Source organism: Oncorhynchus clarkii, chromosome 12 (genome assembly GCF_045791955.1).
Source record: "Oncorhynchus clarkii lewisi isolate Uvic-CL-2024 chromosome 12, UVic_Ocla_1.0, whole genome shotgun sequence".
In the NCBI taxonomy this organism is placed as follows: Eukaryota; Metazoa; Chordata; class Actinopteri; order Salmoniformes; family Salmonidae; genus Oncorhynchus; species Oncorhynchus clarkii.
Window position 1 is genome coordinate 61,793,892 of NC_092158.1, and position 20,014 is coordinate 61,813,905.

General features: G+C 41.2%; 3 protein-coding genes across 5 annotated transcripts in view; 2 read left to right on the plus strand and 1 right to left on the minus strand.

Moving 5' to 3' along the window:
- Positions 1 to 4,330, plus strand: part of LOC139420979 (germ cell nuclear acidic protein) — a 7,003-nt gene extending 2,673 nt beyond the window's left edge. Inside the window, exons 2-6 of one of the 2 annotated variants that reach the window (XM_071171426.1) lie at positions 735 to 904; positions 1,101 to 1,169; positions 1,561 to 1,612; positions 1,744 to 1,780; positions 3,633 to 4,330. In XM_071171426.1, the coding sequence (XP_071027527.1) occupies positions 735 to 904; positions 1,101 to 1,169; positions 1,561 to 1,612; positions 1,744 to 1,780; positions 3,633 to 3,666 (362 nt within the window). In that variant the 3' untranslated portion in view covers positions 3,667 to 4,330. The remainder of the gene's footprint in view (positions 1 to 734; positions 905 to 1,100; positions 1,170 to 1,560; positions 1,613 to 1,743; positions 1,781 to 3,632) is intronic. The other variant, XM_071171427.1, reaches the window with a different exon arrangement.
- A 3,879-nt stretch (positions 4,331 to 8,209) lies between these two features.
- LOC139420985 (nitric oxide synthase interacting protein) lies at positions 8,210 to 12,638 on the plus strand. Its single transcript, XM_071171434.1, has 10 exons — positions 8,210 to 8,372; positions 8,556 to 8,631; positions 8,704 to 8,809; positions 8,910 to 8,991; positions 9,825 to 9,960; positions 10,034 to 10,200; positions 10,634 to 10,750; positions 11,368 to 11,438; positions 11,563 to 11,671; positions 11,784 to 12,638. Exons 2-10 carry the CDS (start codon positions 8,562 to 8,564, stop codon positions 11,853 to 11,855), a joined length of 930 nt encoding a protein of 309 aa, XP_071027535.1. The 5' UTR covers positions 8,210 to 8,372; positions 8,556 to 8,561; the 3' UTR covers positions 11,856 to 12,638.
- LOC139420982 (reticulocalbin 3, EF-hand calcium binding domain) lies at positions 11,927 to 18,146 on the minus strand. Of its 2 annotated transcripts, none has more exons than XM_071171431.1 (8): positions 18,057 to 18,146; positions 17,293 to 17,515; positions 15,760 to 15,953; positions 15,039 to 15,211; positions 14,855 to 14,915; positions 14,394 to 14,485; positions 14,087 to 14,194; positions 11,927 to 12,350 (listed from the first exon to the last, which is right to left on the minus strand). In XM_071171431.1, the coding sequence occupies exons 2-8, from the start codon at positions 17,505 to 17,507 to the stop codon at positions 12,240 to 12,242; spliced, it is 954 nt and encodes a 317-aa protein (XP_071027532.1). In that variant the 5' UTR covers positions 17,508 to 17,515; positions 18,057 to 18,146; the 3' UTR covers positions 11,927 to 12,239. The 2 variants fall into 2 exon arrangements, with proteins under 2 accessions (XP_071027532.1, XP_071027533.1); XM_071171432.1 differs by lacking the exon at positions 11,927 to 12,350 and adding an exon at positions 12,690 to 13,169.
- Positions 18,147 to 20,014: the final 1,868 nt, after the last annotated feature.

Genomic DNA, 20,014 nt, shown 5'->3' on the forward strand with positions numbered 1-20,014 from the left:
GTCAACTGACAAGAGATGACAGTTACTCCAGGAGTTTGCTCTTATTTTTATGTGGATTTTCTTTCTTTCTTTTTCGTTGACTGTGAAACAACCCCTTTCTGTGAAAACTGTGACAAAATATCACCTCTGATCATGTCTCTCTAACCCTACTTTCAATCATAGAATAAATCAATTGATCATGATGAGTTGCATGGATGTACTTCTGTTGTTGCCTGGAGTCATGGGTTTGGTGACTGACTACATGCATGGAGTACGTTTGTGTAGTATGAAAAAGGTGGGAGATTGTACTGAAACAAAGTCTGTTTGAGACAAAGGAACAGGAAAAGTTCAAACGGTCATCTTAGTGTGGAATGGTTTATTGTATGGTCACGCTGAGTGTGAACCTATATATATCTGTAAAATGATTGGACTTTTCTTTATGGGCGTTTGCGATTATAATCTACCTATGTGTATTTGTATGTACAAAGCTTCTGTGAGGTAGTCTGTACATTGTACTGGTTTGGGTATGCGGTTAGAATTTGTGTCTGTCTACAGTATATGAGCGTGTAGAACTAGTGTGTGCATGCGGGACTGTATGTAGGAAATTAGTTTTGTACAGTATGAATGAACTCTACACTGCCATTCTGTTACACTTGCTACACAAACCAAAATGCATTAATTAACACTATCACAGAACATTTACAGATACACACATACATACGTGTTAGGATGGGAATGAACAACTTATTTTACAGAGGCTGACGGTAATAACGACAATGATGATGATGTGCCAGCTGCAGCTGATGATAATGACGATAATGACGACGATGATGACGATGACGACAATGACGATGATGAAGAGGAGGAAGATGACGGTCAACTGTATCACAAAGGATCCCTCTGTTCATACTGTGAATACTGTGAGGTAGGTCTCACCATCTAGATAGAAACACAAGTTTGGTGTTTGTGGATGTGGTTACATTTATTGGTAAAAACAATTTGCACCCTTTTAATACATTTTCCCCATCCTTGTTAAAAATGGCAAAAATTCTCTCCCTCGCTCTTCTTTTCCCTCCCCATCTCTCTCTCTCTCTCTCTCTCTCTCTCTCTCTCTCTCTCAGCACTGTGACACCTGCGACAAGTGCCCATGTGCAGAGGGAGATAAGTCTAAGCACTGTGACACCTGCCAGGTAAAATGACCTTCCCATTCAACCACTAGTAACCTACACTCCCAGGAAAAAGGGTTCCAAAAAAGTTATTAAGCTGTCCCTGTAGGAGAACCCGTTTTTGGTTCCAGGGAGAACCCTTTTTTGGTTCGAAGGAGTACTGTTTGGGGTTCCAACTGTAGAACCCTTCCACGGAGGGTTCTACATGGAATCCAAAATGGTTCTACCTGGAACCAAAAAGGGTTCTCCCTGGAACCAAAGAAATGGGTTCTGACATCAAGAGGGCTAGTTATGATGCAACGACAAAGTCCGATCGGAGAAGCTACTCCATCCAGTTATGTTCTATGATGTTATATACTCCTTTATTTCTTATCCTTCTCTGATGGCTTACCCCATTTTCTGCTTATTTCTTTAGATCTGCAACTTCTGCTACGTGTGTCCCGTTTGCAGCACTCTTTGCCAACCAGGTAAGACAGGGGTGTGGGACTGTTTGATAAAGAATGATCGTTTGAACTGCTTGCCGCTATTAGAGGCATGTTTGAGCTTGAAAGCCAGGCAGCAGAAACATCAGGCTCACTGTATGTTTTTAATCCCCAAGGTGGTTTTCTGGACGAGCTGACTGGATCGATCTATAAGTAAGATACAGTTACACGTTCACAGTGACATAACACCTTTTGAATTCCTCAGTGTGAGCTATCAACATTCAATTTGACACAGAATTACGTTTATTCTCCAAATGGCAAATAATATCTATCTGCGGAATGCAGTTACTACAAGGAGCACCCCACATAAAACACCCATTAGCATTGCTTCACTACATGCCGTGTCCACTGCCGATGAGGCTGCTTGTAATAGTACGGCCCGTATCGTATGGATGGAGAAACAATTATCCACACAATGTGGAAAGATGTCTTCGGCTACACACATATTAAAACAGACATTAAATGGCAGCCACTAGTTAAAAAATAGTTCTGTTTATTTCACAGTAACATGCCAATTAGCTAACATTACTGCCTTCGGGAAGCTCAACGACAAGCAAATGACACCGGTGTTGTATCGAGGTGCCTGCCGACCTAAGGTGCTTCCCACTGGGCAGCTGTATCAGTATGTCGGCACGCGGTGTCTTGCGCCCCCGCCGGCCGAGCACTGTTTTCTTTGCAGTTCTGTTAACGTTACGGCGAGGGAAGTAGCTTGCTACAGTGCTTTCAGAAAGTATTCATACCCCTGTGTTAGAGCCTGAATTCAAAATGGATTATATTGATTGTTTTTCTCACCCATCTACACAACATACCCCGTAATGATAAACCTAAATATTTGCAATTGTATTACCATGAAGTCCAAGGAACTGTCCATAGATCTCTCAGATAGAATTGTGATGAGGCATATATATATCTAGGGAAGGGTATAAAACTATTTCTAGAGTGTTAAAAGTTTCCAAGAGCCCAGTGGTCTCCATCATAGGGAAATTGAAAAAATGTGGAACTGCCTAGAGGTGGCCGTCTGACCAAACTGAGCAACCAGGCAAGAACGACCTTGGTCAGGGAGGTAACCAAGAACCCAATGACCACTCTGACAGAACTACAGAGTTCATTGGCTGAGATGGGAGAGCCTGCCAGAAGGACAAGAGTCTCTACAGCACTACACCAATCTGGGCTTTATAGGAGAGTGGCCAGACAGAAGCCACTCCCGAGAAAAAGGCCCATGACAGCACGCCTGTAGTTTGCAAAAAGGAACGTGAAAGACTGAGATCACCAAGGCAAAATATTCTGTGGTCTGATGAGACAAAAAATGTAACTCTTTGGTCTGAATGCCAAGGGCTGTCTGGAGAAAACCAGGCACAGCTCATCACCTGTCTAACACCATACCTACCGTGAAGCATGGTGGGGGCAGCACCATGCTATGGGGATGCTTTTCAGCAGCAGGGACTGGGGGACTGGTACGAATAAAGAGGAACAATGAATTGAGCCAAATCCTTGTTGAGAACCTGCTTCAGAGTGCAAACTACCTTAGACTGGGGTGAAGATTCACATTCCAACAGGAGGGTTAACTTAACAAAGTTTGAGAAAAGCTGCAAGGAAGAATGGTAGAAAATTCCCAAATTCAGATGTGCAAAGCTAATACAGACATATTCAAGACGACTGAAAGCTGTTATCGCCACCAAAGGTGCTTCTACAAAATATTGACTCAGGTGTGTGAATACTTAGCTAAATTAGATATTTTTGTATTTCTTTTTCAATAGATTTGCAAAAATGTCTAAAAACATGTTTTCACTTTGTCATTATGGGGTATTATGTGTAGATTGGTGAGAAAAAATATATAGTTAGCAAATCCAAATGGCAAGCTTATCACACCCAAATTCACATGCACCTCACCCTGTGATCCTTTCAATAGGCCTACCCGTGTGAGTAGAAATGTGAAGACTGACACGCAGTAAAATCAAAGATTGATGGAACATAAACCAACCACTTGTCTCCCTTTATCCGTTAGGACTGTAGCCGACGTCTTCGAAGCTGACAAATAAGCCCCCTGTCGCCACCATGTGGCCAAGGAAGATACTGCAACCAAGGGATTGTATTCACTGTCATTATTTTCACTTTTAATAAGTTATAAGTTATTTTTCTGTCTTTTTTGTTGTTGACTGAGAACACCACAAACATGCACACTGGATGTAGAGATATTGGATATATTGGATACACATATTGGATATAATGGATAGCCTATGGAAGTTGTGATGAGAATAACTTTAATTGAGCTGTTTGTGTATAATTGTTAGATGACAGGTTCATGGTATTCTTCTCAGGAACATGCATTCATATTTTAAAGTCATATCTGTGTTTCTTAAACACAGTGGGGTTGTATGAAATAAACTAAAAGGGGACGTTTTAAACATTTGTGCTGTAATGTTTTTATGTGCACTGTCAAATTAAATGGAAAATGCAGCTAGAATTAGGTTTTAACAGAACAAAATATATTGGCAGATATGAGCAAACATGGGGTATTTTATCATTTCAGCTTCAATTGGAAGATTCATATTGTGTAATGGGGAATATAAGCATAGAGTGTAAATTGTTGACTGTCATTGGGTAGAATTTACAGTATATACTGAACAAAATATAAATGCAACATGTTGGTGCCATGTTTCATGAGCTAAAATAAATTATCCCAGAAATGTTACATAAAAGAAAGCTTATTTCTCTCAAATTTTGTGCACAAAGTTGTTTACGTCCATGTTGGTGAGCATTTCTCCTTTGCCAAGATAATCCATCCACCTGACAGGTGTGGCATATAAAGAAGCTGATTAAACAGCATGATCATTACACCTTGTGCTGGGGATAATAAAAGGCCACTCTAAAATGTGCAGTTTTGTCACGCAACATAATGACATAGATGTCTCAAGTTTTGAGGGAGCGTGTAATTGGAATGCTGACTGCATGAATGTCCACCAGAGCTGTTGCCAGAGAATTTAATGTTCATTTCTCTACCATAAGTCACCTCCAAAGTAGTTTTAGAGACTTTTGTCGTGCGTCCAACCGGCCTCACAATTGCAGACCATGTGTATGGCGTCGTGTGGGCGAGCGGTTTGCTGATGTCAACCTTGTGAACAACGTGGTGGCGGTGGGGTTATGGTATGGTCAGGCATAAACCACAGACAACGAACACAATTGCATTTTATAGATGGAAATTTGAATGCACAAAATGTATCAAAAGGAATTTTAAAGGTATCTGTGACCAACAGATGCATATCTGTATTCCCAATCATGTGAAATCCATAGATTAGGGCCTAATTCATTTTTATTCAATAGACTGATTTCCTCATATGAACTGTAACTCAGTATAATCTTTGAAATTGTTGCATGCATTGCAAATTGTTATATTTATTTTCAGTATATTTCTTTGTTCTTCACAGGTCAACATAGTTGGAGTCGAATGCTATTACTGCATAACATTTGAACATAACTCTAATATACACTACCATTCAAAAGTTTGGGGTCACTTAGAAATGTCCTTGTTTTTGAAAGAAAAGCACATTTTTGTCCATTAAAATAACATCAAATTGATCAGAAATACAGTGCTGACATTGTTAATGTTGTAAATGACCATTGTAGCTTGAAATGGCAGATTTTTGGGGGGAATATCTACGTAGGTGTACAGGCCCATTATCGGCAACCATCACTCCTGAGTTCCAATGGCACATTGTGTTAGCTAATCCAAGTTTGTTGTTTTAAAAGGCTAATTGATCATTAGAAAACCATTTTGCAATTATGGTAGCACAACTGAAAACTGTTGTTCTGATTAAAGAAGCAATAAAACTGGCCTTCTTTAGACGAGTTCAGTATCTGGAGAATCAGCATTTGTGGGTTCGATTAAAGGCTCAAAATGGCCAGAAAAGAATACTTTCTTCTGAAACTCGTCAGTCTATTCTTGTTCTGAGAAATGAAGGCTATTCTATGTGAGAAACTGCCAAGAAACTGAAGATCTTGTACAATGCTGTGTACTACTCCCGTCACAGAACAGCGGAAACTGAGTCTAACCAGAATAGAAAGAGGAGTGGGAGGCCCCGATGCACAACTGAGAAAGAAGACAAGTACATTAGAGTGTCTAGTTTGAAACAAGTCCTCAACTGGCAGCTTCATTAAATAGTACCCACAAAACACCAGTCTCAAAGTCAACAGTGAAGAGGTGACTCCGGGATGCTGGCCGCCTCCAACATCGTTTTAGAGAATTTGGCCGTACTCACCAGTCTCAACATCAATGTCAATTCTAAACAATGAAGTTTAATTCCAAAACGCTATAGATTTTCTAAAATTAATAAAGAGATTGTTGTGTTTTTTTCAATATCTAATCATGGCATGACATGTATTTGTTTAAAATCTATCACTTGGTGGTTTCATTTCAGAGAGACAAATACATTTTTTAATAAAGAACTGTACAAATGATACATTTCTGACAAACATTTTTTAAATGTAAAAATTTTAAAAAAAAAATCAATACAGTAATATGAGATCTGTATGTAAAACATTTACATTTGGCATTTTAGTAATTTAGCAGATGCTCTCATCCAGAGTGATTTACAGTAAGTGTTCTCATTTGAGACAACTACAGCTAGTTGAGACAACCGCATAACCCTAATATTACATGTGGCTTTTTCCACATTTTGTTACATTACAGCCTTAATATAATATTGATTCAATCATTTTCCCCCTCATCAATCTACACACAAAACCCCACAACGAGAGCATAAACAGCTTTTTAGACATTTTTGCAAATGTATAAACATTTGAAAACAGATACCTTATTTACATACGTATTCAGACCCTTTGCTACCAGACTCGAAATTGAGATTAGGTGCATCCTGTTTCCGTTGATAATCCTTGCCATGTTTCGACAACTTGATTTGAGTCCACCTGTGGTAAATTAAATTGATTGGGCATGATTAGGAAAGGCACATACCTGTCTATATAAGGTCCCACAGTACACTGTGCATGTCAGAGCATAAACCAAGCCATGAGGTCTGCATACACGGCGGAGCTGATGGCATTGCAGTGAATTGAGGAAGTCAAGCCAGACAGAGTACCCAGCTAGAACATAACATTCTGAGAACCATATGTTTCTTAGGGCTTGGTGAGAGCGTGTTTGTCCTATGGTTATTTTGCATACAACCTTCCCACAACATTCTGGTAATGGTGCTGGATAGTTGCTTGGCATTGGAACATTCTCAGCGCATTTAAGGAACTTCACAAAGTCATGTTCTCAGAACATTATGAAAACTTTCCATAAAAAAACATGAAAACATTAGGAACATTCAAAGAAAGATCTAAGAATGTTATTTAAAAACATATATATTCTGTTCTCAGCATCAATACAACTCTCTATCCACTCTTGTTAACTGTGTTAGCTTTGTTGGCTGTGCCCACTAATTGGCCACACCTGATCTTAATAAGTGTTTGTATTCTTTGAAATGGGGCACATTTGACTAGAATAAAATTAACAGCTTTGTATGAGTTCAAAAAAACGTGGTATGGTTGCTCCATCCTGGTGTTGCAGTAGACTAATTCCATGGATAAAGAACAGAAGACACTGTTTTGAATTTCACTGATGCTGTGCCACAATAAGAAAGAAATGTGTTTGCATGATTAATACCTAAGCAAAATAATTTCCATGTTCAAAACAGAAACTAAGCTAGCAGTGATTTTAAAAAATAACTCAAAATAACCTTTACATATCGTTCAAAACATTCACAACATTTAGAGAATGTTCCTAGAATGTTCTTTAACTTCAAATAACTTCAAATTTGCATTCTCAGAACGTTATTAAAACTGATGTACTGGCTAAACACCCTTAGCAGTGACGTGGTGGAAGTTTCAATGAGCAAGGCAGAGGCAAAAGGCCTGATGTGGTGGTGCAGTGATGGTAGGAGCAGTGTAACAGAGACCCTAAGGGCAGGCATCTATTCCAAGTACAGTGGAATGTCATGGAGGGGCGGACGGCAGGAAGAGACAAAAGAGAGGAGGACATCTTTACAAGATTAAGGGCGGGACTCAGACAGTTGAATAAGAAGTTAAATGTGATAGGAAAGCATCCAACAAGAAGGTGTGATTACTGCCAGGAAACAGAGGAGCATGTACTGATGGAGTATGAGAGGGAAAGAGAAAGAATATGTGCTTCAGTAAGGTGGGATTTTTAGCATTCATAGCCATGGTTATCAATTGTACTGCAGGAATGGATTGGAAGTCACAGAAAAGAGGTTGTGGTGCCAGCGGCAGAGAAGTACTTGGGATTGCGAGGATTTACTGCAGAACAGTTGCAAGGGGTGTGGAGTGGTAGTGTTCTGTCCTCTCAGACTGTTGGATTAGATAGGGTTAAATAGTGGAATGGGGGTAGTATTTTTTTTTTTTTTTAGGTTTAATAGTTGGCTGGGCAATTTTCCTTTTCCCCAATGTTGTATTACCGTATCAATCATTGAATGTGGGTAGGCCGTGAATGCCCTCATACACCAGTACAGTAGGTGGCGGTGTATGCACCAAATATAGGATGGGATCCAACAATCAACTCATGAAGAAGACGACTCGAACAATTTTCACTGGCGTACCAACATCCGCAGGATTGACTTCGCTAGAAACGGACACAGTGTTGTAAACGCACATATTGTTTATAAAGAACCTATTTTTTTTTTTATAGTATTATTGTTCTTTAGATTCAACTACTACCCAGTTCCATGCAAAGAGGGTAATTATTATTATTTATTTACTATCAAAGCTTGGTGCTGACGTTTGGTTGTGGGACCAGTTGGCGTTGGTTAGCATTATCGTTGGCTAGCTAAGACTTGCATGTTAACCTACATGTTTTCTGGTAGCTAGCAAGTTGTTTAACGTTAGATAACTAGTCTTTCTAACGTGTTTTTACCTCTAGCGGACAATGACTCGGCATGGGAAAAATTGTACGGCGGGAGCCGTTTACACCTACCACGAGAAAAGGAAGGACACTGGTGAGTCTTTACAACGTTGGTTAACGTTAGCTGTTCATGCCAGCTAAACATCATCTGCTCTCTCTTATCTAGCGGCATCGGGTTATGGGACGCAAAGTGTGCGTTTAGGAAAGGATGCCATAAAGGATTTCGACTGCTGTTGCCTTTCTCTCCAGACTTGCAGGGACCCCGTTGTAACGTAAGTCGCAATCCCCTTGTCTCACACAAACACATCATTGTTGTGTAACTCGTTTATAACCCGTTTGTGTGTCGTAAAGACGTTAATGTTGTATCTCCAGTCCAGATGGATACTTGTATGAAAAACAGGCCATCCTGGAGTACATACTCCACCAGAAGACCGAGATCGCCAAGAAAATGAAGGTAACTGGCTTTAAAATGGTCCCGTTTGGGAAATAGTACAGAAAACACCGAGACTAGTTTTATTTCTCTCACTCGATAGATATTTAATTAATTAGTGGCCAGTCACATATTTTGACCAATGGGTATGTTAATTGTGTACATAATCCTTTAACGAAACCAATGGTTGTAGGATGGCCAGAATTGGGGTGACTAAATCAATGGAGGCCAGAGAAAAAAGTGAAACAAAATCTGGAAAATGTAATCGCTTCAGCTAGGCTGGATTCTGTGCAAGATTTAAGGCTACTGACAGGCTCACCTTCCCTTTAGACTTGTTATTTCTTCTCGAATCCGCAGGATATTAAACAATATAAAGTTAAGATGGATATCGATTTTGAGACATGACATTTAGAATTTTAGTATACACTTTTCTCTGAAATGTCAATGGAGCACTGAGCGTGTACCAAGTTTGTTTGTTTTTCAAAGCCTTTTACATTTGAATTAGGCTCGTCATGTTAATTTAGCTTCTTGCGACCATCGGAAGCAACTTTGAAGATGATGACGACTACAACATGTGAAGTCCTCAAGTTGTAATTAGAATCCTGTACCGCTATGTCAACGTTGCTTATTATCGGATGTATTAGGTTACAAAATCCAACTTTTTAAAAATATCATGTCAATTATATAATTCATAAGGCCGACAAATATGATTATTCAGGTTCTGAATCATTCAGTGTAGTCTCTCTAACATATCATTAACATGATATAAAAAAAGTTGCATTTTGTAACCCAATACATCTGATAATAAGCACCGAGCTCTATCTGTCCTCATCTGACCCTCTCACTGTTCATCTTAGGCGTACGAGAAGCAGAAACAGACTCAGAAGAGTGACAGTCGTCTGGAGTCTAAATCTGAGGAGAGGGGGATAGCAGAGAGGTTCAAGACCCGGGAGAACAGCATCGTGTCCAAACCCATCAACCCCTTTATCTCTGGTAAGTGTGTGTCTACTAGCTTGGAAGGAACGTAGGACAGAGAACAGTAGATTGAGTTAACCTATCTCTTCAGGCCAGGCCAAAGAGTCAGACAGCCAGAGTGTTGCGGGTACATCAGCCAGTACATCAAAAGCTGACTCCTCTGCTCCTGCTGCCGGCACCAGCTCCTCCCAGGCCCTGCCCAGCTTCTGGATCCCCAGTCTCACCCCAGAGGCCAAACCCACCATACTCAAGAAACCTGTGAGTGAAAGCCAAAGTCCTAAAGTGTTGACTTACCCCATGCCCTTATCCCACATTTTCACTCTACTTCTTTCTCTTCATTTCTCTCATTCAACACAGCTGTCTGGTCACTTGTTTTTCTTTACTGAGGATCTGACCTTTGTCCTAGGGAAACAATTGTTGACTCTTCCACTGCCAAGAGCTTGTTAGGTTTCTTGTCCAAATGTCAATGTCATCGTGCTCCCTGTGTCTGTCCCCTCTTGTTCTCCATCTCTCTATTATCTGTTCTCTCTGAGGTCAGCTTGTCCCCAGGTGCTTGATCTGTTGGTCTTTCCTTCTCCCTCTCCACCATACATTTTAGCTGTTTGCTATTTCAATGGGTTTGTGCAAAGCAAATTATTGACCCAATAAAGGGGAGTTCAAATTCAATCATCACTCGCTCTCTCCCCCTCAGAGTAAGACGGTGGTGTGTCCCATGTCTGGCCGGCCTCTGAAGATGAATGAGCTGACCAATGTACACTTCACTCCTCTGGACCCCAGTCTGGACCGAGTGGCCCTGCTCGCACGCCAGGTCAGTGCCTGACCACACCACAACCTCTGCACACTGTTACACATTGTTATCTCTAACTCCATGCATCTCCCTCTTTTACATCAATAGTTGCATTCATGAGTTTTCTTGACAAGTGTCAATAAAAAAAAAAAGGTCCGCCAAAGTAAAAACCTGCGCAAAAGGAATTTGATTGCTGTAAATACAGAAATGTTTTGCTCACTGGGAAATAAATGTACAACTAGTCAGTGACTACTGTTTGGAGTTAGCAACTATATAAGCTTATTACACTGTCCTGGGATCTCCTATGATCTATGTAGAAAAACCCCTTACCTTCTAATGATGCTTGTGAGCGTCCTAGAGCAGAGCATGTAACAGGTTCATGATTTTCATAAATGGTGTGTAGCTCAAACCATTCGGGCTCTACAGACATTTTTGTAAGACCGGGATCCATCCTTGTCTCACAAACACTGTTCTAGCTCAGCCCCTGTTAATCACACATCTGTTGGTATCAACAGATGCAGAAGAAATGGACAAATCCAATACCCAGAAGTATATAGCTCAAAAGGGGTTAGAAATCCAAAACCCGTCGGCGTTAATGGGGCTCATTGGGTTAATAGCTTGTGTAATGTTGTTCCCAGGAGAGGTACCTGTGTGCCGTGACTAAAGACACTCTGGGTAACAGTGTCCCCTGCTCCGTTCTCAAACCCTCGTAAGTATACCCCTCTTCGGTTCCTTTTTATTTACTGGACCACCTCTACATCAAGCCATCCCTACTACCTCTCTCCCTCGCTTCTTCAGTTTCTTAAATCTATTTCCCCTCTCCCTCCTCTCAGTGGAGCGGTGGTGACTCAGGAGTGTGTGGAGAGGCTGATCAGGAAGGACATGACGGACCCGATTACCGGAGACAAACTCACAGAGAAGGACATCATCCCACTACAGAGGGTGAGTGTTGTTTGAGTTTAAAAGAGTATGTACGTACAAGACCGAGCAGGGTACTTAGTTTGTAAAGGTAATTGAAGACCGTCTGATGTTAATATATTTTATTCCTTCCCAGGGTGGAACTGGGTTTGCAGGCTCTGGAGTGGGACTGAAAGCTAAAGAGGCTCGACCCGTAATGATGGTGTAGAGACGACGGTCAACATGACAAAGGCATATACTTGATTATTTGTACATACGGGTTGTCTGTTCTTGTATGGAGTCTGAGAATTCCAACTGCTATTTGAAGCTTTGTTATACAGGGTTCTATTCTGAGAAGCACATAGGTGCACACAAAGAAATTTAGAAGGTAAAATATTTGAGGTATTAATTTTAGGCACACTGGTGCTCCTAAATAAAAAGAATCCTGGCCACACATAGTGTGTAGGTGCATATGCAAGTAAAATGGTCGTACTGTAGAGCCCTGAGAAATGTCATTTTTATTTCTCTGGCACACACGCATCAAACAGCCTACACACCAATTCATGCCTGTACCGTATATCAAGTTAAATTGGCTGTGTTGGGGTCAAGGAGGTCAGAGTTCTTGGTGACCCTCATCCGCCAACATACCTCCGTAGTCAGTCAGCGTGCTTGACTTAAGGAAGTCGACCTTGTCCATGACCTCCGAGAGAGAGAGACGCCCATCCTAAGAGAGGAGAATGAAGGAATCTGGGTAAACTAACAGACCATTTAGCAGGTGGCAGTGGTGTGGTAAACTCCATTCAAGCACCAGGAAACAAATTAAGTTGCTTAGGACAGTAAATGTCATGTCAAAGAAAAACTAAACTTTTTGTAGAAAAACCAACATGGCTTTATTTAAAATTCAGAGAAATGTTTCACCACAAGTGTAATTCAATTTTGCCCCCTCCCTTCCTCCCCCCCTGTGTGAACCAAGTGTATATTCTATATATGCTGTTAAAAAAATAAGCTTGTTGACTTGTGGAGTGTCTTTATTCACACTTGAGCATGATTGTGTTGTGTGTGTGAGAGAGGCTGTAGTTGTGGTTATGTATCCGTATGTAAACATCTCCATGCTCCCGTTACCTCCCATGGAAATGTTTTCAACAGTATAAATATGACCTGTGACCTTTTCCCCTCAGAACTTCCCCCTACCCAACTCCGTAACAGTATTCTCCATTATAAGTGTATGGCCTTTCACAATACAAAACCCCAATATGTATTTTGGAAATCCCTCTCCCTAGAGGGCTCTATGCAAACAGAGTACGTGTACGGTCTGTTCCAAAAAATTTGGCTGCACAAAAAGTACATAGAACTGTGCAGAGTACATAGAACTGCGCAAACGGAGCTCCATTTGCATGGAGCCCTTAACCCCTCCCTAAGCCTTCGCATGACTTCATCAAAGCTCGTCATGTCTCCTGGTGAGATCCTCTCCGTAATTGGTCGCCTGGCTCCCCACAAACATGTTCCAATTAGCCAGAATCTCCTTCTTGGTTATTTTGTCATCCTGTTTCGTCCAATCGCGGAGGAGGCAAGTTTCAGGTCCCGCCCACCACCAGTCATTGCGTCATGATTGAGAGAAGGATGAAATTGAGGGAGAAATGGATAGATAAGGGAGAAAAGTGTGAATGAAGGATAGATAAGGGAGAAAAGTGTGAATGAAGGACAGGTGGAGAGAAAGAGATTCATTATAATTAACAGGTCATTACCCCCAATTAATTCCATTATGTTGATTATTAGCGGTGTTCAGGCTGACAGTGTGTGATGTGAGAGAGCCTTGAATCTACTCCCAGGCTCATGTCTCTGAAGTGTCGCAAATGGCACCCTAACCCCTATAGTGCACTACTGTTGACCAGGGTCAATAGGGCTGAAGTACTGCACTACAGGAAATAGGTTGCCATTTGGGATGTAAACATCTTTGTTTTAGCATAAAAGCTACTATTTTTCAAAATTCCTAATTTAAACTGCTAGGAGACTGTTCTTGTATTATTACCACAGATGTCATTTAAAATTTACATAGGATAGGCCTATGCGTTACACATGTCACCAAATACAGTGGTCAGTTGTAACAGGATGTTATTTGGTTTTCATATGAGAAGTCGGTGTGAGGTTGGGGGAAGGTGTGAGGTCAGAGAGGAAGGGGAGATGCTACGGGGTGAGTTGGAAGGGGTGTGAACGGGTGGGGGTATGCACTGCACGATAGTTGTAGCTATGGCGGTGGCTAGATGTGAGGTGAGGGTAGAAAGGGGAACACAGGAGGTGTGAGTTGTAGAGGGGTACAGGGATGAGGAGGGGTGCTTCAGAGGGGATAAGATTGTGTGTGGAAGTGGATTAGGAAACATTTGTTGTAATGGGTATACAGGTATGATACGTTTAGTTTGTGGTAAGGGTGAGATCAGGCAGTAGGACTGGGGAGATGCGTACCTTGTCTGTGTCTGTCTCGTGGATGAGGTGCTTAGCCTCATTGTCAGTATGGTCAATCTCTCCTGGCAGGATCCACTGAGCTACCTCATGGTTATCCAGGAAACCATCCTGACAACACAACAGACACAAACCTGTTAACTTAGTATGTTGACAGAGAGAGGGGTGCGTGTGTGTGTAAGTATTGACATGGCTGGTCTGAGGGGTAGGGTACTGTAAGTGTACTGACTTAAATAGTGATGTTATAGTAATGTATAAGGAGAGGATGTTGTCAATGTTAAGGTGATCCAGTAGCAGCAGACTAGTGTACCTTGTTGGTGTCTCTGATCTCTGTGAAGTGCTTTTTCTCCGTCAGCACCCAGTCTGGTTCACTCTCTCCATTCTCAGGTGTGAACATGTCCCCTGTGATGGAGAACAGGTTACAGCTTGTACAGTAGGTGTTGTATTTCTAAAATATATTCCAGGGGTTATGAGCTAGTTCAGGGCTACAACAAAATGGTGAAACGTCTGGGGGTACCCGAGGAGCGGTTTAAAAACCACTGGTCAATATGCTGTGCATCTCTGGGTTATCTTCTGTTTGTGTACGCATACCAGCACTTTTCATTTAACATATAGTTGGTTGTGGACCCAAGAATATCACGCATAGATGGTAATAAAATATTTCATTTTTTGTTCTCATATTAAAATGTGTAAAAAAACAATTACATTTGGTTGATGACATATTGTATGTTCTCTGTTTGGAAAGGGTAGTAAGTTGAAGGAGAGACTAACCAATGTATTCGTCAAGGGTGATCTTTCCATCACCGTTCTTGTCAATGTCTTCTACAGTTTCCTGAAGCGAAACAGAATAAAATAGTTTAGAAGTGGGCTGGAGAAAAAAGTACACCACCTGGATGTTCCTCAGAATTTGATTGATCTTGTGACTCTAGTGACTGATCCCAGTCCTCTGACTGACCTGTATAACAACGGCCTTCATGTGGTCGTACTCCTCGGGGTGAAGGAAGGCAGTGAACTCGTCCTTGGTGGCGATGCCGTCCCCATCGCGGTCAGCTGTCCTAAAGCGCCTCTCGTCTCTAGTCAGCATGGCCTTGTAGCTAGCCTTGTCATCCACGTCGTCAAACTCCTCATCTGCAACGGAGCGGAGGACATTCTCAGAGTCAAGACATGGCTTTGTAAAGCAAAGATCAGGGGTCGTATGTATCAAGCGTATCAGTGTAGGAGTGCTGATCTAGGATCAGGTCTCCCCTGTAATGTTACTTGTTATGATCTAATAGGCTAAACTGATCACTAACCCCTTCCCCTGCCTTTGTATTAACAATACGAGCCTAAGATGACACCACTATCGCATAGCTGTATGGCCACTACTGTACTGTCATGTTCAGCTCTCCTCTCTCATTCCCATCTCATTTTTGGATTGTGTTTGTAGCTCATGATCAATCTCTCCTTATATTACATAGTAATTTTATCAAATTTGATCCTACATAAATAGTATCTTGGTTGTGCCAAAACCTGCCCATCATTCCAACAATCTTTAACACCCATAAAGCCTACTAATTATATGCGGACTATACACCTCAGGTAAATTTGGACTGCCCTTTTGAAGTCCCACCCCCTCGCTCATTCACCTCAAATTTAGGCTACCCACGCTCCCACACACACCCCCTCCCTTGTCGTACCCAGGTAGTAGCCGTAGGTGGTGTTCTTGTATTCCTCCCAGCCGATCTTCCCATCCTTGTTCTGGTCGTACTCCTTCCAGTGTTTCAGCACATTCTCCTCGATGTACCTCCTCTGCCTGTGTTTGATCCACTGGTGCAGTTCACCATGGCTCACGAAACCATCCTTGTCTGTGTCGATGCGATCTACAATCTTCCTGCCAAAGGGACAGAACAAGCCAACTAAGCCTACTACCTACAGAAGCGAACTTGGCCACCATTCAAGAGCCTGGTTCCTTTCTAGGTGTCTTTCTAGGTTCCAGTCTTTCCAGGGAGTTTTTCCTAGCCACTGTGCTTCTACATCTGCATTGCTTGCTCCTTGGGGTTTTATGCTGGGTTTATGTGTAAGATAATTTCCATGTAAAAGGACCCATGAGCACCAACGTGAAGTTCATAGGAGCATATCAAATTGGATGTCAAATGAATGCTAAGAGTATATTTCTGATAAGGCATACTGTATATACATTTGTTACAGGTTTTCGTTTTTCCATTTATGTTTTGAGTTTGGACTTTTAGCACGTAGGGTGCACCGATTGGTGTCACCTTGTTAGTCAGAAGGTGTTTCACCTGTACTGGCCCAAGTGATATTTAAGAGCAGCTGGCCCAGTGCTCCAGTTGTCTTGAGAGATGTGTAGGGTCAACACTTTTAGTTGGCGCTCCCTATTTGATTTCTAGAAAAACATTCCTTTGTCTGATCTTCCCTGTTTTCATTTTGCTCAACTTTTTGGTTTGCCTACGGTCTTTAAGTTTGGTGTGGGTTTTTCATTTGTTTGCCTCTTACTTTGCAAATTCAGTGGGTGCTCATGGTGGGTGTCTTTTAGGTCCCAGTTTTTATTGCTATGCAATTTTCAGTGGGCACCCCCATGAGTGTCATTCAGAACCCCTCCTAAAACCCCAACTGTTTAGTTTTGGTTGTTGTCAGTGAGTCTTTGTTAAATCCCCTTTTGTTTGATCAAAATGTTTGATTCTTGCTGGGGAACGTAACATTTTACAACCAAATTTGATCTTGTTTGGGGCAGAGCTCATTAAAATAATACCCAAATAAGGATATTGCATATTTATACTTTTTATTATTTAACTAGGCAAGCCAGTTAAGAACAAATTATTTTTACAATGACGGCCTAGCCCAGCCAAACCCGGACAGCCTGGGCCAATTGTGCTATGGGACTCTCAATCACGGCCAGATGTGATGCAGCCTGGATTCGAACCAGGGACTGCAGTGATGTCTGAAATGCAGTGCCTTAGACCGCTGCACCACTCGGGAGCCCAACTTTGCAGTGAGTGTGGCTACATCCCAAATGGAACCCTATTTCATACATAGTTCCCTCTTTTTGACCAGAGCCCTATTGGCCCAGGTCAAAGGTACTGCTGTACATAGGGAATATGGACCCTGGTCTATAGTAATACATAACATAGGAAATATGGGCCCTGGTCAAAAGTAGTGCATATTTGCCATTTGGGACACAACCTGCCTGGAAGTTCTGTAACATAATGTACCCAAGTTTGTCTTTGCTTTCCTCAGGGGTCAGCTGGTCGAAGGTCTTGGCTTCCTCTTTACCCAGGAAGGCTTCGTGGTCATAATGGAAACCAGTGGAGTCGTCATGGGCGTGGTCACTCAGGTCACTATGGCGATGGACACGCTTCTCTTTAGCGGGCACAGCTACCACCACCCCGAGGATGAGAATGAGGGAAGGTAGTGACTGCAGCAGCATCTTCTGTCCTGAGAAAGAAAAAAGGAGATAGAGAGAGACACTACAGCAGACTGAACAGAACTTATCCTACAAATAGACAGAGATGATACTTGCCAGACACATGGGCCTCACTCAAAATAATACATTATTGGGTTAGACAATAACTGTTTATTTAATGCAAACAGTGATACATATGGTCATAAAAAAAGTGTGTTCCACTTTTGTGCCCTATTTATAGGCTACTGTCTTGAGTCCTGACATGAATTAGGATTAATCAGTCAGTCTGTTGTTTTAACACTTCTGAATAATGAATACAACAATAAATTACATCAATAATGCCTGTGAATGAATTTAAAAAAATGTTTTCAAGCAAAAAGGGATGCAGTTAGGTATCCTACATATTTTAAGACAATGAGTTTAGGCTACTTCAAGAACATTTTAACTTGGCATAAACTGTACACAACGTTTTTTTTGTTTTTTTTAAAGAATTTTAAACAACCAAAATCACTCAATTTCTTTACTGGAGCATATACGTTCATGCATTATTAATAATAATAATAAAACACGTACCAATTTTTAGCAACACGTCTCAATCACGGTTTTTTCTGGGCTTGTAAAGATACGCGTTGGCACTTTCCCTGCCTCTTTAAATTCTACAATAAAGGAGGCGGTGCCACGCTTTTTCAGTCGACCATTCGCAGACACGCTGACAAGAAAATAAACCAATAGAAACGAGGAAATGTGGTTAACGGAGCCCGAGACTGATTTCGATTGGCTTTGAAGCGCCACGTTGACATGCGAACGCGCAAACCTCCATACCGGAGCGCGCATGAAGAGATTTTTACGAAAGTTTTCATCAGCAATGTAAAGGGACACCTGAGGTGTATAAACATACGGCAAGGAATGGCAGGCAGCATTGTTTGGTAAAACCCAATGCAATTGACATGCATCTTGCCCACTCATATGAAACCAGGGAGGATGGAAAACCACACCACTGTAGCCTTTACCACTGTAAAGTCCGAAAATGATATACATACTAATATCGGGAACGACAGACAAACGTGATATTTATTATAAAGGAATTTATTCAGCATGGAGGGGAAATTATTTTCACATAAATAAATAACGTATGCTTATGTTGTTCTGGAAACCTAACGCTTGGGGGCAGAGTGGTATACCTTTTGAAACGAACAATCTAGAAACCACAGCAGATCTTTTTTTCTTCAAAATCCCCCTTTTTTTTGTTTCCCGACTTCCTTCCTACCACATACCTCCCGCCAGAGCCACCTTAGCCTATTTCCACTCAGTATAATTTTCAGGGCAGTTACATCAGTTTAACTTTTAATGCCTCGATAAAATAATTAATTAATTCCTACTTTATTATATGAGAAGGAAGTATTTTGTTTAGGTTTAGCATCATTTATTTTTAATGTTTGGTCATACGAACGGAGTTTGATGTGATTAGAATTGGCTATTATTCATTGATTCATTCATTTTATGTAGCCAATTTCTCCATATTGTCATTGGAATTGTTGTTATTTACTTAATTGTGTTATTCAGGCCTACTTAATTTGGTTATTAAAGGTGAATAGCTTTTTTTCTATTTTGATGTTAAGGCTATAAAACAGTCATAAATAATTAATTGTGCCAAATTGTGACGTAAATGTGCGTACTATGTACTGGTGCATCAAAATACAGTGGGACAGTTTTACAGGCTTTTCCAATGGATGAAAGAGATCCAGGCTACTGTCCAAACACTTAACGACACCTTATCCCCTCTGCCCTCAAATTAAGTGGACACTTCTGATGACATTTCATCACGTCTGACGAGTATACACTTGCAGGGCAAGGGAGGAAGGAAGGAATTATTGTTAAATGGACTACCATTGGCCGGAAATTCGTCACTCGTTCATCCCGAGATGATTGTGTTTTCAGCCACTGGTAGTTTGTGGGTGTTTTATATGGCTACAGTCAATTATGAGTGCATGTCTATATTAAATATATAATTAATAATATATACCAATTGTATGATAGCTAGCAAATTAATTAGCTAACTACCATTAGCCTGCCTAGCTGGAACTTCTGAAGAAGGAAAATGTTTTATTTCTACAATTTCCAAAAGATAACCAAACAAAAACATATTTTTCTTTACGTAGCAGCAAAATTTCACACTTATTTGCATTCCTTTTTACTTACACTTGTATCTTGACTTCTCCATTGATGTTGTTTTTAAGATTTCGCTGACTTTTCTTAGCGAATGTGCAATCGTCGCAAATTGAATTATGGGGAGTTTCTAAAAACTAGGGCTGAGGGGCTTACGCTGCAAACTTCCCTTGCTTGGCTAATCATTTGGACCACCCTCCAAGATGGCGTTGGGGATTCCCCCAAGGGCATAAGGCGAGGGTAAGTGGATGAGGGTGTGTTTTTGAAGTCTTTGGACCGCAGCCCCAGTCTACATTTAGGACCCCTGTAGGCTAGGCAGGGCTCTGGTACTTGTAGTACTATGCCCTGTAAATATTTTCTTGTTG